This window comes from Eptatretus burgeri, chromosome 11, assembly GCF_056783735.1.
Source record: "Eptatretus burgeri isolate ZD-2024b chromosome 11, Ebu_testis_v1, whole genome shotgun sequence".
Lineage (NCBI taxonomy): Eukaryota > Metazoa > Chordata > Myxini > Myxiniformes > Myxinidae > Eptatretus > Eptatretus burgeri.
In genome coordinates this window covers 16,596,513-16,623,099 of record NC_140971.1, presented here as the reverse complement: position 1 = coordinate 16,623,099, position 26,587 = coordinate 16,596,513, and the positions used below count along the sequence as shown (strand labels likewise).

The 26,587-nt window shown below is 41.3% G+C and overlaps 1 protein-coding gene across 1 annotated transcript in view; it reads right to left on the bottom strand.

Annotated features, from left to right (window-relative positions):
- Positions 1–26,587, bottom strand: part of LOC147016574 (fibronectin type III and SPRY domain-containing protein 2-like) — an 81,625-nt gene that overhangs the window by 45,955 nt on the left and 9,083 nt on the right. Inside the window, exons 7-13 of the mRNA XM_085845361.1 lie at positions 26,165–26,289; positions 22,450–22,599; positions 18,232–18,369; positions 12,643–12,799; positions 7,129–7,262; positions 6,842–6,956; positions 5,044–5,220 (exon numbers count right to left, since the gene is read on the bottom strand). Of these exons, the coding sequence (XP_085701487.1) occupies positions 5,044–5,220; positions 6,842–6,956; positions 7,129–7,262; positions 12,643–12,799; positions 18,232–18,369; positions 22,450–22,599; positions 26,165–26,289 (996 nt within the window). The remainder of the gene's footprint in view (positions 1–5,043; positions 5,221–6,841; positions 6,957–7,128; positions 7,263–12,642; positions 12,800–18,231; positions 18,370–22,449; positions 22,600–26,164; positions 26,290–26,587) is intronic.

Below are 26,587 nucleotides of genomic sequence, written 5' to 3'. Positions count from 1 at the left end.
ATATAACCTGTGGTTAATCAAAAAACAAGAAACTATAAGTGATGTAGAGTATGGTACGATTTGAGTGTTTGCGAATACAGATGACAAGAGGACAAAAGAATGAAGATTTGATCACGGTCCTCAAACTGCTCAGTTGCAAAAGTTCATGTCACATGATGATCATGGACATTTCATCCAGTCGTACAAATCAGTCAAAGAAAATTGCCAGAGTGCGACATTAATGATCCCATCAAGATGGTGTTGATGTGAACGATCCCATTCTGTGTTGTGCTCCAAGTCCATCATGCTTTGTGACAACAAAAACGATTCCCTGAAATAAAATTTTGTTCGGACTAAAAGGACATTCAGGATGGCTGAACGTTGCTGTTCCCTTTTTCCTCCCACGAATGAGGACTTATCCTTTTCCATGGAGGAAGAAGCGATAACATGAGTGAAAGTAGTCCACTTTTGTCTCATTTCAACTCCCTCGCCCATACATCCCCCCCCCACCATTTCCCACATCCTCTTCAACCTCCATTACCAACATATTACAAGATACCAGAGGTAGAAGTACTGTATACCACAACAACGACCACTACTACTACCACTACTGCCCCAATTATTTCGCACTTTCTTATAAGGTCTACCAGGGAAAGTTTTTGGCCCAAGTCTTTCATGAACCGGCTCGCCAAGCCTGACATTAGACAAGAGCTGATTTGGGCAGGAATTTGTAATTTGTTCAGGATGCTGGCGATAGCTCACCGATCTTCCCGAACGACACCATGGGGGCATTTTACGTCCACCAAGTATTGCTAGTCGACGGTATTCCTGGCTTAACATCAAATTGAAGAGATGCAACGCCCTGCCTTGGGCTCCCAAATTGGAGATGCATTCGTACTCTGGCATTTCTCTTCGAGTGATTTGTACAGCTGGATGAAATGCCCATGATCATCATGTTACATGAATGGAATGTACATGATGATACCGAGTGCCTTGCAAAGTTCAAAGATGTTCTTCAGGTCTGGTAAGCAATCCACTTTTTCTGGGTTTGGGTGGCCAAATATGAGATCAAATATGAGATCAAATAATTGAATTTTTGGTACGCTGTACTTGTCAATGTTGAATTGTCAGTCAAATCTGGTTGCCATTCCCATGAAGTCGTGAAGATTCCGGTCATGCTCTTGCTCTGTTTTTCTGTTGACGGCAACATCATCTGCAATGCCAACGGCACCTGGACACTGCTTGAGAATTTTGTCCTTCTTGGTCTGGAAGACGTCTTGGAACATCGCAAGTCCAAATGGCATTCACCAGAAGTAGTGATCACCATATGAAGAGTTGAAGGTCATGAGCAGCTTTTACTGGATGGTTGAGCTTGCTTGTCCGGTACACATTCTTAGCAAACGTATGTGCTAGCTCTTCAAGTATTGAAGTACGGAGGTCGCACCTCTTGATTGCTCGATTCAAGTATTTTGGGTCCAGGCAAAGTCTCGGCTTACCGTTTGCATTCCGCATGTAGGTGAGGCTGTTGGCCTTGTCTGTAGGTTTGTCGAGCTTTCATGTGATGCCCTGTCTCAGCATTGTGTTGAGTTCTGACTTTATTTAATCCTTCATCTGGATGGGGGTATCAACGTGGTGCATGTATTATGGGGTGCATACTGTGGTCTACCACTTTGTGATACTCACCTGGGAAGTGACAGACATTGGTAAATTTGGCTACACAACCAGTAGCTCATCTAGCATGTTGACTGGCTTGTCGCTTGTACGATTCTCTTTCATCGCCGAACAGTGGAAGGTGAGGAGCTGGAGATCCCAACATGGAGGCAGGCTGGGGATCGCAGGATCAGTTGACATCACCATGAAAAACTCAGCGTCGACCCACTGTATTTGCAAGGGACCATAAGGGTGCCAAACTGCTGAATTGTTGAGCTGTTATAGGCTGTTAATGTTGTCTGGGGTTTCTCTTGGATATAGCCATGTAGAGGCAGTCCAAATTAATTGAGGTATTGGGGATTATTGCCCTCTACCCCAGTGTCGACCTTGACCTTCAGGAAGTGAACACTAACTCGATCAGGCATTGGAATGGCCAAATCAGTGAAAATCTGGCACCGGCAATCGATGGTCTGGCTATGGATTTTGATGGTTGTGAAGCTCAGCATGTCATAATCACCAGGTTCTTCATCTCTCCCCAGGATGTGAATAAGCTTTGAGGTGACAGACTTGTGCCTTCTGCCCTCTGGGTGGATCGTCTGCCGGCCTTGTTCTTGCCTCTATTTTGAGAAGCAAATGGTGTTCCAGTGGTGTTGCTTCCTACAGGCTTCCAAGTGGAGCCCCATGCTGGACATTGATGGTAGGGCTGGGGTGAGTGTCTTCCACAGAAATGACATGCTTGATGGTGCCAAATGGTGTGGACAAATTATTGGTCGGCTGTTGGGTTTTTTTCAAACTGCAGCATGACCAGACAAGAAATTGGACAAGTACACATTATTCAAGGAGTAAAAGGCATTTCTTAGTCCAAACTGTCAACAAGCCTTCCCAGGGTGAATTTGACATGCCGAATTTGAATCTGCATGTTGCCAAGCTCAATTTTGTATCCATACATCCATTGCGATCATACTCTGTGCAGAGTGTTGGTGCTGCCTAAGCAGTCTCCTTGGCTATTGGGCACAATCATGGATGGGTCGCCACTCCGACACAGGATACCAGCATGCTGGCACTCATTTTGCCGACCTAGGAAGGATGACAGGCAGAGTCAACCTAATCTGGTATGAGTTCAACAGCCGAGTGGGGTTTGAACTCAGGATCATAGGATCCCAAGCCCACCACCCTAACCATTAAGCCAACAACAAGCTTGATTTTTGTATCAAAAGCACACAAAATGGCAAATCCAATATGGGTGCCAAAAAAAAGGCACCATTTTGAAAAAAATATGGTATTTTCATGATTACAATGGGATGAATATGACTTTTGAAAATTGTTCTGGTCATTCTAATAAGCCTCATCTATATAATAAACATTGTGCTGAGGTGTATCTATTGGCTACCAGGTGGCTCTGTGGTCTGAACATGTGGCCATGCATGTGGCATTGAAAGTCAGGTCAGAAAATCATTGATTGCAGCTACATTTCCAGTGGTTTGGTGGTTGCAGACTTATCGGGACTTTGAGCCACTCAAGAACATTTATTTTATTCTTATTCAGCCACTCCTGTGTGGCTTTAGCTTCGTGCTTCAGATCATTGTCCTTCTGAAATGTGAATCTCCGACCCAGATTCAGATTCATGGCTGACTCAAGCAGGTTTTCATCAAGGATTCTCCTGTACTTTGCACCGTCCATTGTCCCTTCTATCCTGACAGTAGGGATGGTGTTGACTGGGTGATGTTCAGTATGAGGCTTGTGACAGATGCAACACTTTGAATTTCGACCAAAAAGTTCAATTTTTGTCTCATCTGAACACAAAACTTTTCTCCACATCCTGCAGTATCATTAAGGTGTTTTTTTGCAAACTCCATACGAGCTTTTAGATGCGTCTTTTTCAGTAATGGCTTCTTTCTTCCCACTTATCCATCGAGGCCAGCTTTGTGAAGGGAACGGGATATTGGTGGTTGATGAACACTGACCCCCCATTTCAGACATAGGGCCTTGCAGATCTTTCAAAGTCATTGCTGTATTTACAGTGTATTCCCAACCCAGGTTCCTGTTTGCCCGGCTGCTGAGTTTGGATGAGCGACCTGATCAGGGTTGAGTCTCGGTGGTATGGGATGCTTTCCACTTTTTATACACCCGATATATATATATATATATATATATATATATATATATATATATATATATATATATATATATATATATATATATATATATATATATATATATATATATATATATATATATATATATATCGGGGCGTATTATGTGATGTACGTCCCTCCGTCCGTCCGTCCGTCCGTTCCTGTCCGCACTCCAACTCCCAAAGTTTTCCACTTTCATGTTTCATATTTGGTACATAGACTGTGGAGACGGTGTGTTGCGACATACATTCGTCATCTAAAGTGGTTGCCATGGCAACCAGGATGCTGTTTTCCATGTAGTAGAACAATTGGTATATACCTTCTTGTTCGGGCGTATATTTAATGATGGATGTCACCGTAATCAAAGGGATAATGAGTGACTCAAATCTTTTTACAACCCTCTCTTGAACGGTGCTTCTCCACCACTTTGTCTGACTTCTTTTAAAAGCTCCTTGATCTTCATGTTTGCCTTGTTGGTTGACCAAGTGAGTTTCACCTTAAAACTCCTTCGATAAGTCGGGAAGCTTAATTTTTAAGTTAAACCACTGATTACATGCAGACGAAACCTATCACACTTATTTTTTTTAACTTTTCAAACAAATAATTTGCTCCTGAAGGGTTAATTCAGTGAATGATTCTCCTAAAAGGATAATGATTTAGGCAAAGGGTTTAAATACGTATGCAACTAAGAACCATCTGATTTTTCTGTCAGTATAACTTATTCACATTTTATCTGCATTTTTATGGGATATTGCTAGAAAAAAAAAAAAACTAGAAAGCATCTGCCATAAAAAAATGAACAGCTTGATCACTTTGGAGTAGTTTGTGAAGACTATGTATTAAGTTTGATTTGAAAGCATCATGAAATAAACTCAGGAGGCATCAAAATGTGAAAACTTTGAAAGAGGTACTTTTGTTGGTAACTATATGTGTCTATACAGTGTGCCTATATATATATATATATATATATATATATATATATATATATATATATATATATATATATATATATATATATATATGTATGTATTTAAAAGCTCATCTGGCTAAACAGTTGCATCAGCTCCACGTATTAGGCATGAGCTTCGCAGAGTTATAGCCCCTACGTCTCAGTGGGATTGTACGGCAGCCAATGCAGGGAAGAACATTTAATTTAATTCTCAATTTTATGAACTAGTCCATCCCGGAGAGGGAACATCCATGGACACATGTTTTGGGATTGTTGGCCCTCATCAGTGTTTGTCAGAAGCTCTTCCCCCGGAACAGTTCAAGTATGTACCTGGAGACGTTATCTGTACAGGATAAACACCATGAATCGTCATCCTCCCCCAGAGGCACAGTGCAGGGGAAGGAGCAGCCTGCAAGGCCCAGCCGATAGCATGTTGCCTTGTGCACATCAACTTCCCAATAATGGTGGCCTTTGGGAGGCAAAACCTCAGCCAAGACCTGCAAACATCTGACATCGAAAGAAGAAAACAAATTATAAACAATACCTACAATCACTCCAATTGCAGCTAGAGAGAATGGAGTAAGATTTGAACAGTTACGGCGGAGCTTGCTTGGGTAGATGGAGCTTATGCAGTGTTTATGAGTTGAGCCTGAGTGATGGGGCCTGCATCATCGGGCTGAGTCTGTCTTATTTCGAATTTGTACAAAAGCGACTTTGCATCAAAAAAAAAAGACTTTTTAAAAACTATTAATTTTATAATCGGTTGAAAATGATAATTTTTAAATAATAGAAATAATCTTTACTCATTATTGTGCAACATTTCATCTTTGCTCACCAAATTTACAACAAAATTCGTTATTTGACTTGATTTTAAACCAACATGGTAACTCGAAAAACAAAGTGTTCACGAAAAACAAGAAAAAAACGAGAAAGCATCCCAAATTGCAAAGCCCATCCTCGTCTGCTTTGTATTCAAACTAAACTTGACGACAAAAAATAGCTTTAAAAAACCTATTTGTACATTTTATTAATTTGTGTTCTCCATATTCTCATAATAAAGGATTGTTGAAGATTTGATGACAAAAGCTTAATTGGGTAAAAATGTTACGGCCTGGACAGACACACTTAAGCTCAATGGTAAATAAATAAAGAAACATGGAAGACATTAAAAACAAGATGGACACCATGAATGACCCCGACGTTGAATGAAAGATGATTAACAAATGATGTTGAGACTTGTTCTGCTCTGATTTTCCGAGAATTATCTACGTTAAGACTGTAGCTACACCAGAAGATCCCAAAAGTGAAAACAGAAAGCGAATAGAACTTAAGATAGCCTCGTGAGGCGGCACGGAAGGTGATGGAAGCCTCCCCTTGGTGCAATGCATTCCACACAGACCGAGGATACAAAACATTCAAATTTCACAAATCTTGATGCAACTGAGTGTGAATCAACCGTAACGACTGCGAAAAGTGAAAACAATTTAAATTGAACTTTAAAAAAAAAAACAATTTGAAAACCCCTCCTATGGACAGAGTCAAACATCGGGGTAAAAAAAAAAAAACCTTCTCATCTCACAGTTGATGCACTATCATTCTGTGCCTTTATCATTATTGTTCAGTACCATTATCACTATCATTATGTACCATTACAATTATCATTATAATTATCACTTTGCGGTGACCAAAGAAGCCCTGAACACTTTTGATCATTTTCCCTGCCGAGAAATAAAGTTTACAGGGAAGAGCCTCCACGTATTCGGCTTTCTCCCTAGCAACCACATTCCCAGAACTCGTCTACAAAGGCAAAAAACACTCGTGATCGCACGTTTAACGAGCTTCCTCCGGACTAATAAGGCTTATTTATAGTTATTACGGCTTTGCCCTTTCACATTTTGAATCAATTTTTAATTATTTTTTTCCCCATATTCTCATATTGAAGCTTTGTTGAAAATTTGATGACAAAAGCTCAAATGGTAAAAAAAAAATGTTTTGGCCTGGACAGAAAGACACAGACATTCAGAGACACACGATCGATTGTAAAACCCTCGCTCCCTTGAGCAAAAAAACTACACATCTTACTCACTGGTCATGCGGTAACTGCAAAGTTGATCCTCTGCTCACGTACCTGCACGAGGTATCGCAGTTGGCCATGTACATGATGTTGTACTCTGTTGCGGTATCGTTTTCCGATATCAGCAACTCACGAGATGCTGTCGTCATGTCCAAGACAAATTTTGTACCTTTACAAACAGTAAAACAAAATCCTTCATTGATACATTTCTTTTGCTTGCTTTTTCCATGATAAAAAAAAAGTTTTATTGCTAAATTAAAAGTTTGGAAACATCAGTAAATATGTCTGCCAGAAATCTGAATTTAAAAACAATTAAATGGCACATTAAAAAGTGATGATACCTTTCGTGGTCAGAGTGAGGGAATTGCTTCTGTCACTACAGCCAGCGTTGTTGACTGATCGCACAAACAAACGATACGTTTGATTATGTTGCAAGCTGATTTCCTTCTCACAGGCCTCGCTTTCAGACTCGCACCTGCTCCCGGGGCAGAAACACATGGTGGACAGAACGAAGATATTATTTTAACAGAAAAATGTAGTTTGATCTCTATCATTGCATGCCATGTACGCTGAAAACCACCATAACCAACACATTTCAACAAACAGTTGAGTTCAGTTGAAGTCGTAGAATAAATTTGTGAATGAGTAACAATATAATTATATTGTTTTAGTGTGGGAATTATGATGCTTCTTCTTTAGATTGGAGCTCCTTCTGCTCACAATTGGCCGAGTCCAAGGCAATGGGCACTTTTGATTTAGATCCAAAAAACTCATTTACAAACTAGAACGGCACTCGGTAGAGCGCATACCTCCGCCACGCTATTCCTGATTCACGAGAACATATCTGGCCCAATACGTTTTTGAAATATTATGCTATATGTCGTTTTTGGCCCCATCTCTCAATGGTGAGGAATCAATTTACAAATGATCGGATCCGGATCCGGATGCGGATCTTCACCAAAATTGAATCAATTCTTCCTCGTCACACACCCAACCTGTTCACCAAGTTTCATCTGAATCCTCCACAACTTTTTCAGATGTCCTGCACACAGACAGACAGACAGACAGACAGACAAACAGACAGAGAGGGGTGAAAACATAACCTCCTTCACCTTTGGTGGCAGAGGTATAAACGTCCGTTATCCCATCGTCCGGTGGTTGCAGACCTATCTCTATCGTATAAATCTTGTCTGGCTTTACCCAACCTCCTCTAAATGTTATCCATCTAACCATCTGCCATGGGTGTGTTCAAGTACCAAGCAGATTGCTAGCGCTTGCCAAACCAGATGTCCCTTATCAACGGTTTTGAATGAAGTGCTTACTTGAGCACTTAAGCCACTTGGCAAGCATTCTACAAGAAACTTGGTAAATAAACACACCCCTGGCTGCTTGCTGCTTTCGGAAGAACAGATTCTCCTTGTTTCTCACCAAAGCTGTTTTAAAAGTAACCTTCATTAATTTTTTTTTTTAAACTTGTTACAATTTAGCTTGTCTATGACGGAATCGAGGTGAGTTATTAGAGCCATAGCAATAGTCCTTCCGTCAATCAGTTCTTCCTTCTGGCAATTAATCAATTAACTTTTTTTTGTTTTCTCCCCCTACTCCTCCGAGACAGCTCAACGGATCAACTCGAAACCCTGTATGGTGATTCATGCCATCAATCAATCAATGATGTTTCCTCGTTATTTAATTTTAACTAATGAATCCTCTTACTTTAATACTATCATTATCTATCTATAATTCCAGCAATCTGTGTGTGTGTGTGTGTGTGTGTGTGTGTGTGTGTGTGTGTGTGTGTGTGTGTGTGTGTGTGTGTCTGACCGCTGTTTCTCGACAACCACTGGTCCGATTTAATTGAAACTTGACAGATATATTGCTGGGGACCTGAGGATGTGCTTTTTCAAGGTTTGATATTAATCGGACAAGTGCTTTCCGAGTTATGGCCATTTATTTACCAAACCAATGATGACGCGTTGCTGCGTGGGCGTGGCCGATGGGGGAAGAGAACCTCAGCCGCGTTCCCCATTACGGGTGACAAGTTACAATGTACGGACTTTCGGATAATGATGACTTCGTGTATTCTAATAATTTCTCGATTACTTATGCGCATTTATAGGTAAACACACAATGCCCCAAGTTATGATCGTTTTCATATTAGACGGTGCATAAATTTCGGTAACATCAGAGTTAGCTGGTATGCTCCGAAGCAGGAAGTAAAAAAATTTTTGCACGTAAGTTTTTTTCTCTTCTCTTCTCTTTGTGTTTTTCCTTGCGATGACATTGCGAAAAGGCAAAATACGTTGGCGCTAATTGAATAATTGGCCATTAAAACTAAATTGCGAATAATCGTAACTGCGATATGCGAACTTCCGGACAGTGAGGACTTCACTTCCGGACTTTCGGATAGTGACGATTACTGTATTCTTTCTCGATTTTTTTCTCGATTTATCGACTTAGTGTATACTTTCTTTCTCGATTTCTGTACTTTCTCGATTTTTTTCTCGATTTTCTTCAACCCAATGCCCCAATCCAGTCAGTGACGATTACTGTATTCTTTCTCGATTTTTTTCTTGATTTATCGACTTACTGTATTTTTTCTTTCTCGATTTCTGTGCTTTCTCGATTTTCTTAAGCACAAGGCCCCACTCCAGTCGTCGTTTATGACAGCGAAGGAACGGCCTGTGTAGTTGTTTGAAAGTTTTTTTTTTTTTTACACATATGGCCACGCACGTACGGGCACGCGAGAGCGAAGGAACGGCCTGTGTGGTTGTTGTTTCTGGCACGCGGTTTGAAAGTTTTTTTTTGTTTTGTTTACACATACGGCCACGCACATACGGGCACACACCTACGGACATGCACTAGTCTATCTATAATTCCAGCAGTGTGTGTGTGTGTGTGTGTGTGTGTGTGTGTGTGTGTGTGTGTGTGTGTGTGTGTGTGTGTGTGTGTGTGTGTGTGTGTGTGTGTGTGTGTGTGACCGCTGTTTCTCGACAACCACCGGTCCGATCTGATTGAAACTTGCCAGGTATATTGCTGGGGACCTGAGTATGTGCCTTTTCAAGGTTTTATATTAATCGGACAAGTGCTTCAAGTTATGGCCATTTATTTACCAAACCAATGACAAGACACGTTGCTGCGTAGGCCTGTGCGCGGCCGGCCGACGATGACGTCACGTGCCGTGCCGGTTACGATGGGGATCGATCGGTGCCTTAGTGGCAATGGCAATGTCGGAGTGGCAATGGTCAATGGCAGCGAATGTCATGGCAAGCAAAGACAGGAAGGTAAACTTGATTTTAATTTTGATTTTAATTTACTCTGTGTGTGTAAGTATCACATCAGTTGTTACTTCAATGCAAGCGATAATTCGTGGAATACATGTGAACATTCCGTACGGGCACGCACCACTTCTGGATAGTGATGACTTACTGTATTCTAATAATTTCTCGATTTCTTCTGCGCATTTATAGATAAACACAATGCCCCAATCCAGTCGTCGTTTACCAGAGCGAAGGAACGGCCTGTGTGGTTGTTTGAAAGTTTTTTTTTTTGGGGGGGGGGGGGGGGTTGCACGTACGGCCACGCACGTATGGGCACACGAGAGCGAAGGAACGGCCTGTGTGGTTGTTTCTGGCTCGTGATTTGAAAGTTTTTTTTCCACGTACGGCCACGCACGTATGGGCACGTACTAGTTTAATGTAATCTCTTGATTAAATTTTAACATCTTAATGTCATTGATGATCTCCTGCTTTGAAGAACGTGAAAGAAAGGGGGAGGGAAGGACTGAGAGTTTGGAGGGGGGGCAGAGAGTCCTTGTTGTCCTTTTACTCTTTTAGTCATTTTAAGACCCTTTAGAACCCCAAGACCCTTTTAGACCCCTTAAGACCCCTAAAACCCCAATACATTTTAAGACCCTTTAGAACCCTAAGATCCCTAATACCCTCTAGAACCTGAAGACCCCATAGCCCCTCAGATCCTTAAGACCCCTCAGAACCTAAAGATAATATTTATAATCTAATGGAGCCTGACTATGACTGCTCTCCATTAGTGTAGTAGATAGTAGAAAAATCGTGCAAATTATGATACAAGCATCAAATTTGGCATTTCTGTTCTGCAGGACTTTCTGATCAAACCTGCCTGATTGGCCATTTGAAAATCCAAATTTTGAAAAATTTGAAGAAAAAAAAAAAAACCTTCAAAAAAATTTGAAGTCACAGCTGGCTGAAATTCTTAAAGCACAAGTGAACATCCCAGACAGAGAACCAAGGGGAGATGCAGTCATCATTGATGGCTCAGCACTTATCAATGCCCTACCTCCACTCACTTCAAAGATATTTGATGACTATACTAAAGAAGACATCATCCCAAAGGTGGAATCCTATGGTGCCAGGTACGAGAGGGTGGACGTAGTGTTTGATGTGTACAAGAAGTCAAGTCTGAAGTCCGAGGCAAGGTCGAAAAGGGGGCAAGGAATCAGAAGAAGAGTGACAGGAACCAGTAAGACCCCAAGTAACTGGAGAAGCTTTCTTCGAGATGACAGCAACAAGACTGAGCTGTTTCACTTCCTTGCGGAAAAGATGTGCGAAGCACAGACGACAAGCACAGTCATTGTCACAAAAGGAGAAGATGCCATCAGCAACACAAGGAAGTCACTGGATGCTGTGTCTCCATGTTGTCATGAAGAAGCTGATACTCGAATATTTGTACACGCCAGGGATGCAACGACGGATGGTGGCAAGTCCATTATCATTAAGGCTAATGACACGGACGTACTAGTCACAGCAATATCTGTACTGCCATCCTTACAGGAACTTGGTCTTGAGAACATGTGGATTGCCTTTGCCCAAGGAGCCAAGGCACGATGGATTCCAGTCCATGAGGTAGTTTCTGCAATAGGGCCTGAGAAAGCTACAGGGATCCCATACTTCCATGATTTCACTGGATGTGACGTCGTGTCTGCCTTCCGCGGTAAAGGGAAGAAAACTGCATGGCAGACTTGGAACGTCTTCGATGATGTTTCTGAAACATTCACCAATCTCAGCCAGCATCCAACATTGATTCGTGTTCTGGACTTTTTTGAAGTTTTTTTTTTTCTTCAAATTTTTCAAAATTTGTATTTTCAAATGGTCAATCAGTCAGATTTGATTAGAATCCCCTGGAGAACAAATGTGCCAAATTTGATGCTTGTATCATCATTTGCACGATTCCTCTCAAAAATTGCTGTTATCTGCCCCACCACATCACGAGATGAGCATCTGCCCCATTTGGAACTATTCATTCTTATTTTTTATCATTCCATTAACAATCTCGTCATGTGCTTCAGAATAGCAGATCCCATGTGTCTGAACTTTCTTGTTTTACGTCCTTTTGTCAGGTGTATTCTATAGCCCACAGCAATATCCATTTTTTTTTTATTTTGACCAGTTTCTCTTCTGTTGTTCAATTATTTGCTCTGGGGTCATGTCTTTCCTGTCTTTCGATGCTTGTGTTGATTAGCAATGAGCTTTATATTGTGTTTGGATAGGTATTTGTGGAATGTTGATGTGACCCTAGTGAACTTATTAAGGTGGACTGTGTCCGCTTTGTCGGATAATTTTGACATCTTCAGTTGGTCCATGAAACATTCTCCCTTTTTCATGCATTCCTCATACCTCATGCATAGAATACACTTTGCAGTAATGGATAGTCTCCTCCTCTCTATGTATACTCACACATCAAAAATAAAATTAAAGATAAAGGCTGGTGTGGTTTTGAATAGCATCACTACATCATTCCTAGAACATGTGAACTCCCCTCGTTTGTCTGAGAAATGGCCACTGATGGATACACTTTTAAATGACTTTAATATGGGAAGTCACCAGAGTGGTGAATCTTGAATGTTCCTGTATGGTTCCAGATGCTGGACCTCCAGGGTAAAGGATAGTCCATGTGTCTTGAAGGTGGGTTGCCATCGCAAGGTTGCTCCATGGTCATGCCATGAGGTCATGGAGGCCAATAGTTCTGGTGCAGATGGCACTGTTGATGACAGTAGCCATAATCAGTCAATCCAACCTGTATTGCATTTAAAAGAAGAAGTTGTACATAAAACTTTGAAAACACAATTGTACTATTTTGCACAACATAAGTTCACGATGAGAGAGAGTTGTTCCACTATGTTGTCGACAAAGTCACGAATTGCTGAGCAGTTTTCAACATCACCAACACTGTACAGGTTCTCTAAGCTTTGAGAAGCGGTTTTATTGGAGATACACAAAGCTAGAATGATTTTGTAAAGCATTTGCATCAACTCTTCAGTTAATTTTAATGGCTCTTTCATAGTGCTGAATAAACTGCAACGAGGTTTGTTTTATTTGTGTGGTTACGTATTTTGACATGTTGTCACCAAATACCTTTTGATAGAACATTTCTCATGTTCTTATGTGGCTGGCAGGATAGCCCAGAGGTCGGCCTACTGTCGTGGCCAAAAATATTGGCACCCTTTCACTTTTTTCAAATAAATTCACAATTTTCTCGAAAAATAAGTTGAAATTGACAAAAGTATTTGGTCTCCACAATTTTATTTATTTTATCTTCCCAAAACGAACTTTTTGCAAGATATGTTAGTCAGCTTGTATGTTTTTTTTTGTTTTTTTTGTTTGTTTGTCTGTAATCACAGATAAAAAATTCTGCAGAGCACAGTTATCATCGGAAATTTTTGTAACTTCGCATATCAGAGGCCTATAGAGGTCCCTTTCAGAGCATAAAATTTTGAAGGTCAAGGTCAAAGGTCAAGGTCACTTTGGCGCAAATCAGGGGAGTCGACGAAACCCTTATTTTTTGAGTAATTTTGATCGGATCGTCTTCAACCTTCATGGGAATATAGTTCATGGTCTGGCGCTCAGCTGATTAATTTTTGGTGGCGATTGGCCTTGACCTTCATGGTTAGCACCTCAGGTCAAACATATTTGACCCCAAGGTCAAATTTTCAAGTTTTAGGAACCATATCGTGTAGTACCTCAAATTGAGCACCTCGATGAGTGCTTTCTAGATATGTCAAGCTTGAGACATTATGACGTCATTTAGTGACGTTATGAGGCAAAAGCATATTTTTCATGGTTACTCTGTAGAACGATTCTTATCGGAAACTCTCGTAGGCAGATATTCCTCAAGGAGTCGCTCCTGGTGGATAGCAGCTCTGTTCACCTCAGTGTGACCTTAAAGAAGTCACACGTGGTCACCTTTTGGCAAGATATGGGTCACCCTGCGGGTGACATTGGTTTATTTCACTGTTAATATGACAGAACCTTTGTTTTTGATTCAGAACTAATAATATATCCTTTTAAATCAGAAAATAAAAAGAAATGACATTAACAAAATTATTGATACCCTTGACTTGATATTTGATAGCACAACCTTTAGACAAAATAACTGCAGTCAAGCACTTCCTTGAGCCATGAATGAGTCTCCTACGCCTCTCTACTGACAGTTTGGCCCACTCTTCTTGTGCAAACTGCTCTAGTTCTCCCAATTGCTGTTTTCAGATCTCCCCACAGGTGTTCAATTGGGATTTAGATCTGGACTCATTGCTGGACACTTCAGAACAGTCCAGCGTTTTGTCTTGAACCATTCCTGGGTGCTTTTTGAAGTGCGTTTGGGGTCATTGTCCTGCTGCAAGACCCATGACCTTCGACAGAGACCCAGCTTTCTGACACTGGGTTTAACATTGTGCTCTAAAACGCCTTGTTAATCTGATTTCATGATGCCATGCACACATTCAAGGCACCCAGTGCCAGAGGCAGCTCGGCAACCCCAAAACATCACTGAACCTCCTCCATGTTTGATGGTAGGGAAGGTGTTCTTTTCTTTGAAGGCTTCATTTTGTTTTCTGTAAACAATGAGATGATGTGCTTCACCAAAAAGCTCTAATTTGGTCTCATCTGTCCACAGGACATTCTCCCAGAAGGATTTTGGCTTGTTCGGGTGTGTTTTGGCAAACTCCAGTTGGGCTTTCTTATGTCTCTCTCTTAGCAGTGGGGTCCTCCTGGCTCTCCTACCATAGAACCCCCCTTTTATTGAGTTGGTGTCGGATGGTGCGAGTTGAAACTGTGGTACTTTTATGTCTGAAGGTCAGCTTGAATCTGTTTGGCAGTTGATCGAGATGCTTTCTCCACCATTTCAACAATCCTTCGCTGCAATCTTCGATCAAGTTTTGCCTTGTGGCCACGTCCAGAGAGGTTGGCTCCAGTGCCATGGGCCTAAAACTTCCTGATGATGTTGTGTACGGTGGACACAGGAACATCAAGGTCTTTGGAGATGGACTTGTAGCCTTGAGATTGCCCATGCTTGACAACAATCTTGCGTCTGACCTCCTCAGGCAATTCTCTGGTTTGTTTTCTTTTCTCCATGCTCATTGTGGTACACAGTGACACAAAACAGCAGAATGACTCCTTTTCTCTAATCAAACTGGTTGAATGAGTGATTTTTATATTGCAGGCACCTGCAACTCACCACAGGTGAGTTCAATACCAAAGCAAAGGAGAATAAGCTGCTTGAAACCTAATTATTTCTCACAACTTTTAAAAGGTGGCAATAATATTTTCCAGGTCATTTTAGGATTTCTGTTTGGAATAAGTTAAGATTTTGTACTTTTTTCAGCTTTTTTTTTGTTTTGTTCCACTACAAACCAAAGAAATACATTTGTGGACACCAAGAGATCTTTTAATTTCAACAATTTTCTGGAAGAAATGGTGCATTATTTGAAAAACAGTGCAAGGGTGCCAATATTTTTGCCCACGACAGTATGTGCACTGGCTTTTGAGCTGTCTGCTCTGGGTTTGAATCTCGGCCCGAATATATGAATTCGGATTTGGTGTTTCACAGGCAGGGAAATGCATCTTAAAATATACTGTCCCTCGGATCGACGTTAAGCTGGGTGTCCAGTTTGCTAGCATTAGATGATGGACATTAAAGATCCACAGTATCCCTCCCAAACGGTAGAAGAGCTATCACCAGCACCCTGGTGAAATTCCAAATTCCTGCCCAAACTCACTAACCAGCACTTAGGTGGTGTGAGTGAGCCAATACCTGCAATGTGCGTTGAGGGAGGTCTTCATCCTGATAACTATGACGATGATAATAATAATGATGATGTCCTCATGCCTGTTATACTGCTGAGGATAATGATATAAGTAACTGCCTGAAGACCAAACATGACTTCTCATTTGATACATACTGACATGCTGAACATCTGACATTCTTGGTTGACTTTCAAGATATGTTATTGTTCAATCAGAGCCCTTTTTAAAAGCTGTTAAAGATTATTTTTAAGCGATCCATCCAGGGTTGTTTCTCAAACCCAGGAAGTGTTTTAAATTTGTCATGGGCACCTTGCTATGCTCTGTGAGGAAGTATCGGCAATGAATGACATTCCTACACCACATACAGCTGGCCATTGCATGGTTGCACAATTTTGGTTCTTGTAACCTCTTCCTTCCACAAAAGCCACATATTTTGAATATCGCTCAATATTTGAACACGGCCCTCTGTTCTGGTTTGCACAGAACTACAAACAAGAAGATTGGCTTTGTGGTGAAGAAGGTAAAACCTTGTTATATTGCCCACTCTGGTATGGGTTGAACTCCCATGACTACTCGGTGGAAGTTTTTACATGATAGCCATAGCAACCTGTTCAGGAATGGGTCTTAGTCGCAGAAACGTTCACTAATCATCACGAGTTCCCTGATGCTCTGTCAATTGCACGGACCTCCACCACCACCATGGAGGAAAAAAAAAAAAATATATATATATATATATATATATACATATTTTCCTTGTTAATCAATGCCTGGACATGGAATCAATCAATGGAATACCCCATTTTGACTGTTTCATTCATGTTTTATCTTGTACAATGTACAAGCTCAGGACCAGTTTGTGATATACAATGAAGTTTAGATGCATTTGGCTCATTTTGATTGTACTACGTCCACATTCCTTTAATTAATAGGGATTGTGCCCCAAAACAGGTCACTTTTTCAGTGTTCATTTGTTTCACATTGCTTATCATTTTTCCATCGGAGTCATGTTCAACAGTGTCCAGTGAAGGAAATTAAATTATAATCGGCATGTCTGTTTCTAGAAATTTGAGTGACACAACGTTTAGTTATCTTTAAAGAAAAAAAAATCAAATTGTTAACAATAAATCATGATTAAAAACAGCGACAATCAAGACGAGTGAGACTACTAGGATGTCGTAATGGCGATGGGCAAGAGGACAAGTACATGCTATGCTGGGCTAGTTCTATGTACTTCCGAAACTGTGCCAAAAAGAAAACGACGACGGGACAGGAAAAATGAGGATTATAGAATCGTTACTTCTTCTCTGTTAGTGTGCAGCACAAGGCTGTGGGGTAGCATCATTGGCTGAGGGCACCACTATGCCACTTATCTGATACCCTCTGCTGGTTCGGGAAGGAATCTGTAATTTGTTCATGGTGACAACGATAGTTTGCCGACTCTTCATGAAGGATACTATGGGATCTTTAACATCCACCAACTAATGTCAGCCAGCCAATGGGGTTCCCATTTGAGGGACGGCACACACAATGATGAATCACCCTGCCTGTGAAACACTGGGATGATAGTTTATAGCAGAGTCAGGATTCAAACCCAGGCTAGACAGCTGAGAGGTGAGTGTTACCTCTAAGCCATCCTGTCTGCCCAGATTCGTAAGTTATGCTATTACTATTCCGAGTTCAACACGTCAAATTGGTGTGTGTGTGTGTGTGTGTGTGTGTGTGTGCATGCGCGCACACACGTGCACGTGTACGTGCAACAACTCCTCCACGAGCCTTAGATCCTGTTAAAAAAAATGGTTTCAGATAATAAATACAATTCGATTTCCAAAAAGAGAAAAAAAAAATTCTAAATACTAACCACATGTTCTTTAATCTATAAGTATACTTTTCTTATATGTGTTAACCACATTTTACCAGCTGAACACAAGTTAACATTGACATCTCATAGAAATTACTTTATATCCAATTTCCTTTCTATGCACAGAATTTAGCCAGAGTACCGCAAGCAGTGGTCTAGAGCGAGTTAAAAAATACAGACAGCAGGCAGTGTGCTCCGAGATGCAGCACCTCATGTGGGAAAGTTTCTGCATCATATAAACCAAATAAAAGGGCATCATTGTATCATTTGTGACTCTAAATATCTTAACAACCGAAGTTGTCCGGGTCTTTTTGGAACACCCTGCACATGGTCAGATAGCTTAGAGATGAGCATGCTAACACACGAGCTATCATGCTGCACACGTGCGTTCGTTCCATCAGGCCTTATATGGGAGTTTTCCCATCAAAATTCTAAACAGAGCTCCACTCTGATTGTGTATAGTACCGAATGATGTGTCATGAACAATTATTATCTCATGCATACCATTCCAGTACAAGTCATGCATAAGCTACCTGTCATATAAAGGGCTGGTGTGCTGCTGAGGCTTTCTCCGGCTCGATTCACAGCACAAACCCAGAACATGTAAGCTGTGTTGGCCTCCAGGTCATCAACAATGCAGTAATCCTCGGATATCCTTTGTTTCACAATAACTGTCCAAGAGGAAAAAAATTTGCAATTACTTGTTATGCTAAGACTGCAAATAAGGATAGAATACAGATAACAGTGACCAATGGTGTATTTTCACCAGACATGGACAAGCGATGGGTGAAAGATAAGCAAAAAAACAAACAAACAAACAAAAAAAAACTTTAACCTTGATTTATGAGATGTTGTGTTTACAAAATTCAAACAAACAGTCACCACCTCATCAAAAGCTGTTTTTCTGCGTTTAAAAAAAATGTTTGAGCCATCCAACATCAAAAGCATTTCAAAATTAAGGTTTTAGCGCTGTAGTGGCACGTAGCCTACATCGTGTGACTCGACAAATTCAAAACAATGTTAGCATTTTCATATGATGATTCATGTCAATATCTTCCATTTCTGGTGTAAGTTGTGAATTCATAAAGTTACAGGCAATTTTTCCAAAGAGGTTGGGTGATGTGTGTTTTGTAATAAATAATATACTTATTGTTATAAACTTTGAATATTTTATCAAATATGTTGTACAGTATGTCAAGTTTTCAAATACAAACCCCATTCACCGTAGAATGAGGAACCACAAACCACACTGATTACCGCCACACATGGACCAGTTTTTTCTTCTCTCTTCTCACTCCAACCACATCCCCCTAGCTTCCCCTGTCATTCATCCTTTTCTTCCTTTTCACAATTTCATTTTTCTCAATTAAAAAATTATCGGACCGGATCTGGATTCGGATTCGGATCTTCTCCAAAATCGAATCAATTCTTCCTTTCATCTGAATCCATCCACAACTTTTTGAGATATCATGCTTTTTACCCATACCACAGTGGTTCATCGGGACAAACAAACAAACAAGAAAGAAAGAAGTCATGCATAGTACAATACTCACAAAATCCATAAAACAAATTTAACTTTAAAATAATTGGTGGTTGAATTCTATGACCAAATATGCAAATACTCTTCAAATTTCAAGTCACTCGGATGAAAATTGATAATTTTAGAAATTTGGCCTATGTTGACCATTTGGTCGATGCTGACGTCAAAAATACTTGTTCATTGAATTCAGTGATCTGAAATATAAATCCTCTTAAAATTTCAAGTCAATCGGATCAAAATTGAGAATTTTAGAAATCTCACTGAAGTTGTTGACCTTTGACCTATGTTGACCTTTTGACCTCAAAAACAATAGACTCTACCATGTGATGAAGTTTGGTGAAGATCGGTTTAAAATTGTGACCTGTACGCAATTGACATACAAACAAACAAGAAAGAGGTCATGCAGAGCACAATACTTGCGAAATCCAGAAAACAAATTTGACCTTAAAATAATTGGTGGTTGAATTCAATGATGAAATTTGCAAATCCGCTTCAAATTTCAAGTGAATCGGATGAAAATTGACAATTTTAGGAATTCGGCCGATGTTGATCTTTTGGCCGATGTGGAACTCCAAAACAACTGGTGGTTGAATTCAGTGACCTGATCTGAAAATCCTCTTCAAATTTTTAGTCAATCAGGAGAAAATTGAGGATTTTACAAATTTCACAAAGTTGTTGACCTTTGGCCTGTGTTGTCCTTTTGACCTCAAAATAAATAGGATTCTTGCTTTTGACAAATTCTTCCACGTGGTGAAGTTTCATGAAGATCGGTTTAAAATTGTGACTTCAAGGCGATTGTCATACAAATGAAAAATCACTCAGAGTGACGCTTGGCGAAACGGAACGGCACTCGGTAATGTCCATACCTCCGCCAGGCTGAACAGTTTACATTTTGTAACCCACCCATAGGTCGGATCTGAATCCGGACCGAAACTGAAATCGAATCGGCTTCTTCTCATCACCTCACCAACTCATCCACCTGGTTTTTGTGATAACTCCTCCACGACTTTTTGAGATATCGTGCTATATATCGTTTTTGGCCACATCTCTCAATGGTGAAGAATCACTTAAATAATTCTCATATCCGATTCCTGATTCGAATCTTCACCAAAATTGAATCGATTCATCCTCGTCGCACGCCCAACCTGTCCACAAACTCTACGTGGAATCCATCCATAACCTTTTGAGATATCGTGCTATATATAGTTTTTGGCTGCATCTCTCAAAATGGTGAAGACTCACTTGAAAAATTATCGGATCCGGATCCGGATTCAGATCTACACCAAAATCGAATCAATTAGTTCTTGTCACATACCCATGCCCACCAAGTTTCGTTTGAATCCATCAACAACCTTTTGAGATATCACGCAATATGCGTTTTAGCACAATCTCTCAACGGCGAAGAATCACTTAAAAAATTCAGATCCGGATTCGGATCTTCACCAAAATTAAGCATTGCTGTTCTTGGCCGGTCACCTACATACGCAAAAATTTTCAGAACGATTTCTTGAAAGCTGTGGCCAAAAAAATCGTGCGACAAACAAACACAAAGACAAACAGACAGACAAAAACAGTCAAATGCAACAGACAAACACACTTGGCGAAAACATATTTTTTTTCCAAGTAACCGCTCCAGACAGAATAATGCACAAGACCAACCGATATACTTTTAAAAATCTTCGATTTCCACAAGTGACAAACAAACAGACAGACAGGGGTGAAAACATAAACTCCTCCACCTTCGGTAGCAGAGGTAATAACATATATGACAAGCTACACACTCCCTCAAGGTGGTGATGATCTTTCCTGCAGTGTGCAAACTCACCAGTCATCAGCATAGTTAAAACAAAAAAAGTTTTAACGAGGGTTTGTCAAACACTTGCATGGAAACAATATTTTTTATGGAGGTTTATAGAAAGTTGTTAATCAATAGACAACGTTAGAAATGACATAATCTGCCCCCAGAATGCTCGGCACACGCGCAGAAACCCATAACACGGGAGTTAAATTGGGACAGCCGAATGGATATAGGTTGTGCGAGATAAGGATTGTTGCATAAAATGTCTTGCAAAGTTTCTAAAAAAAACCAAAAATACTTGGAAGTGTACCTGTGAAAAAGTTGTGTGCTCTGTACAATGAAAGAGTTGGAGAACTTTCTGAACTCGCCCGAAAGGCTTATGTCTTGCAGCTCTCCGTACGACAAACTTCTGAGTACGTGTATCGGTGCAAGGCCCAAGTATTCGTAGACAGGCACGTTCTAGCCAAACATTCGAGCACCGCGAGTGAGTGGACTTTGAAACTTGTGGGATTACCTTGTTCGAACATGGCAGGCTTGGTGATATATTTCATGGACGTCTGATATTGAAAAGACGATGCCGTCATTCCCAACATTCATGCATAATTCCCAAAGGTCAATGCACAGGGTAAGTTTAAAATTATATTTACGATTAAGGATGTTTGGGAGGATTGGAGGGCAGGGGGGGGATTGGAGTGGGAGGGAGTCATTATAAATATATATTTTTGTTCGCTCCCGGGGCCACAAGAGGACTTATTTGATCTTGGACTATATTTGCATCCCTTGGTAAAAGGAGAAGAGTGTGTGTGTGTGTGTGTGTGTGTGTGTGTGTGTGTGTGTGTGTGTGTGTGTGTGTGTGTGTGTGTGTGTGTGTGTGTGTGTGTGTGTGTGTGTGTGTGAGAGATATCTACTGTCATCACTCAACAATTGTATAAACAGGAAATGATAGGAACTCGACACATCTCATCCACGGATATTTCTCGTATGCCTATATTTCCTTGAGTCCGATTTGCATCCAGGAACACAACAATTATGGTTAACCATCTTGGAATTGCCACTCTTTCCTCAAAACGCTGAAAATTATGTTTAAACGACTATTTCAATTACAGATTTCGTGCTTACGACGGCAGGTTAAAACGTCCCTGCGAGCATAACTGAGTCACTGAAAACGCACACACACACACACACACACACACACACACACACACACACACACACACACACACACACACACACACACACACACACACACACACACACACACACACACACATACACATACACACACACACACACATACATACAGTGCATCTGCTCAAGGCCTCGTTAGCATTCACATGGCATTTTGAAAGTTGTGGATTCGTTTTGCCATGCTCTACTGGAGGTACCGTAAATTGAGGATTCCAAACATCATACCTTCATGGGCATTATCTGTGCTGTCTTGAGGAATATAGAACACATTGTAGTAATCCACAGTGTGTGCAATGGGCATGGACCAATACACTGTGATCGACTTGTTGGTCGACTCATAAGGTTCCTGTGGTTTCAACTCCGGTGGAGATGGCACTACAATGGAAAAATGGGTGATAATTCAACAATTTATTGCAGAAAACAAGTACTGTACTATGTTTGCTTCAGGCCAACTTACCTTGAGTCATTGTAGCATACAGAACAAATAATGTAAAATATTAGGACCCGTTAAAGGCTGGCAGGATAAATTAGAGGGATGTGTACTCAACTTCCAGGACTCGCCCTTCCAGCCTTATATGCTGCTTTTTCTCGACAAGAATCGGGCTCATGAAAGAGCAAGGTTGAACTGGCAGTGGGGTTGTGGGGCAACGATTGGGCACAATCAGCAAGGATATGAACGAACAGGATAAGAATATATAGAGTGAGGGAAGGGAGTGTGATACGGAGCGCTCGTTTGTTCATGTCATCTCCGGTGTGACATGGTGCTTGGTTGGTACCATGCTACCTTGCTTGGGATATGCTCCTGTTTCTCCTGCACGAGTTTGAACTTACTCATAAAATATTGATAGTCAACAGCATGAGGACTGGCTGATTTATCCAAGCAGCATCGACACATGATTGCGGCGGTGATAGTGATTGTTTAAGACGACTTTGTTGACCGAGTATCAGAAGAAAAAAAATAATGTCCTTGTGATGAAGTTCAACAAGGAGGTGGAACCAAGTGTAAGCGGTGACACTTCTCACGGTAATCGGGGAAGAGGTGTATGAAGTCTACTCGACGTGGTCGGAGTGGCCTGAAGATGGAGAGAAAGACAAGATGGCGCTGGTGCTCATAAAGTTTTCACAGCACTGCCATCTGTCTAAGAACGTTCCCTTTGAGAAGTACAAGTTCAATTGGAGAACAGAGGAAGCTGGTGAAACGTATGACCAGTATCATACAGCACTGCAAAAACTTGTTGAAAGCTGTGATTTTTTTTTCATTTGATAACACCAGAAGAGATTTACTCCAAGATGAACTTGTGCTTGGGATCGCAGATATGAAGGTGCATGAGAGGCTGCAGCTCCCGGAGCCCAACCTAACCTTGTTGAAGATGAATGAGATTTGTGACACAGCTAGCTGAAAGCATGTCAGTTCATCTCAAAGTTATCGGAGATTCAAATCCAAAGAACATGAGTGCTGTATGGAAAGCCAAGGAGACCCCAAAGTATGACAGATGTAAGCATTGAGATGAGGCCAGAGGTTCCCCAAAGACTTGTAAGTGTGAGGACTGTGGGGCAAGAGGAGGGGAACCTGGAAGTTGATGCCAAGGAGGAGAGGATGGCAATTTTGGAGTTTCCATCTGCATTATAGTTATCGGAAGGTTGTGTATGGTTGAACCCTTCCTGCTCTCGGGGCCTGCCTGGGGCCAACTGTGAGGCCTGGACAGTGGCCTCTCTGATCAGTCTCTTCCTTGCTTGGCCATCCAGTTGCACTCTCCAAATGTTGGCTTGGTGTGCTGCAGGCCGTAACACAACCATTTCACAGCAAAATGCCATGGAAGAGATTTACCTGCACACATGAATACAGCCAGAGCAATACGTGATAAACCAAGGACAGAAGTCTTCATCAGCAATGAGGTCAGTGCTATTGGATTGGATGACTCGCAGTGTGTTACAGTTAAACAGGGAACTACTTCCAACTCCAAGTCGACTTTGGCGCACAATGTGATGTACACAATTCTGCTTCACCTGCTTTAAGACTTCCAGTTGAAGGACAAGTACAAGTCTCATAACTGGATCCGGCGTGGTGATTTTATGTGCAACCACCATCTCACATCTTGATCTTTTCTACCCCTGTTAATCCACCCCAAACCCACCTCCTTCAAATTCCCTGTTTTCATTCCTGAAAGTCCCTGTAGCCCCCATCCCTCTCCCTTCTACAGACATCATATTGTCTTTGTTCCCAACTATTTTGTGCTTCCCTCTCCCACCCCTTTTGTCTCCTGCCTTGTTCTATGTTTCTGTGTATTAGTTCTCACACAAGCCTCGACTTGGTCTTCAAAAACCCCCAAAAAACCCAAAAAGTTGGACTGCAAGCTCGGCGATGGCATGGCAATACATCCTCTGTGGGTTGAGACGTCTGTTTGGACCCAAACATCATTAAGCACATATATAACAATAAAATCAATGGAATCCCCACACTGGTGCATGAGTGTACACACTCAACATCTTTAAACCACCAACAAAGGAATGCTTAATAAAGAAGTATCCTCAAGCCTTCAGGGATGGTGTAGGTCTGAAGGATGATTTGATGAAGTATACCAAATCAGGCTCGACAAGACAATCAATCCAGTCCAATATGTCCCGTGTCAAGTATCAGTGGCTTTAAGGGATAATCCTTATTACAATTCACGGACCGGGGTGTTTATTTGTTTGTCACGGTACTCCTCCCACAGTTCTGGGCTCATTACATCCAGGCTTGCTACATAAGATCAGCATGCCCCAAATTAGTGTATAGGGTTGTTTTTATCTTTGCTGGTGGTCTTAGGGCATGTTAATGAGGGAATCCAGGAAAGACAGATGTGATGCTGGGGCACCAGCCCATGTGGGACAGCAGTACTCCATTGAGCTTTGGCCAAAGGCTCTGAAGACTGTGAGTAGCGATGATTTTCCAAGAAAAGACTTGGGTCGACACAGGATGCCCTGTCTGCGGCTGGTTTTGGAAGCCAGCTTCGCTTTGTGGTTGGCTCAGAAGAGGTCATGGCTAATGGTAAGGCCTATAAGTTTTAAATGGGGCTGGCTATGGAAATAGATAGGTGGGTTAGTTTGATGATCCTTTTGGAGTGATGAGGTGAGACAGCAAGATTTTCCAGGAAGAAATAACATTTTCCATTTATCACACCAGCATCTAATCACCTGTAGACCAGAAGACATTGATGCAGCTGCAGTCTCCCGATTGGTGAGATGGAGGTACTCTGTGACACAATGTGGAGTCATTTGCAAAAAGGAAGAGAGGGTTTTCCAGAACATCTGGGAGGTTGTTTATGTAGACGAGGAACAATACTGGGCCAAAGACACTGCCTTGGGGATCTCCTGCATCCACTGGGAGGAGGAGGAGAGGGGTAGTTTTGTAGCAAGACATTGAGTGCATTGGTGTAGGAAGTCAGAAATAGAGGAATGAAGGTGGACTTCTATGCTGCAGACAGAGAGTGTAGCAAGCAAATAATGATGCCACATTGTGTTGAATGACTGAAATGTGTCTAAGGAGACAGACCTGACCTTTTGATTGAGATATAGGGCCTCAAACCATTACCGAGAGCGGAGCAGCAGCATGTCCTGAATTGACTGACCAGTATGGAATCCAGATTGATCAGTTTGAAAACAGGAAAGATGACACCAGCAGCGATGATGGTTTCCATGACTTTACTTGAAATTGGAAGTAAGCTCACTGGTCTCTATAGTTGATAGGATCTGTTTTTGCACCCTTATTGTAGATGTCAGTGGTGTTTGCTGACTTCCAGGTTGATGAGAGGTGGCCAAAGGAGAAGGATAGACCGAATAGAACCGAAAAGGATAGACATATGACTATGGAAAATTTCTACAACTTCAGCCTTACTTTATTGCATCACACTTACAAGTACATCAAAACTTAATTAAATCGAAGATGAAGTACACTACTTACCATGCAGCAAACTTGCTCCTTCCAAAAGGTCCCATTCTTGGCTAAAATCTGGGACATTCTGAAGATGAGGAAGGATGTCAAGTGTCAATTCAATGCTGAAAGAAATCTCTGCGGATGCCTTCAGCCTGTACACGACATAGAGTTAGAATTCATTTAGCTGAGGAAATCCCATAAAATGCTTGTAATATTTCCAAACTAAAGATATTGGCGTGTTTACATCCCTCTTCCAGCCATGTGACCATGGCTCAGCTGCATTCTGCAAACGTTGGAGTAGCTAGCTTCATGGAAAGCCGGCTTAAAGCCAAAACTACCACGGCAGCCACACCCAAGCGGTGTAGTGCGCTGCTGTATCTAAATATAATCACTCTCCTTCATTTCTCTTGTTTGAGAAGACTAAGTGACCCGATAATTCAGGCAGCAAGA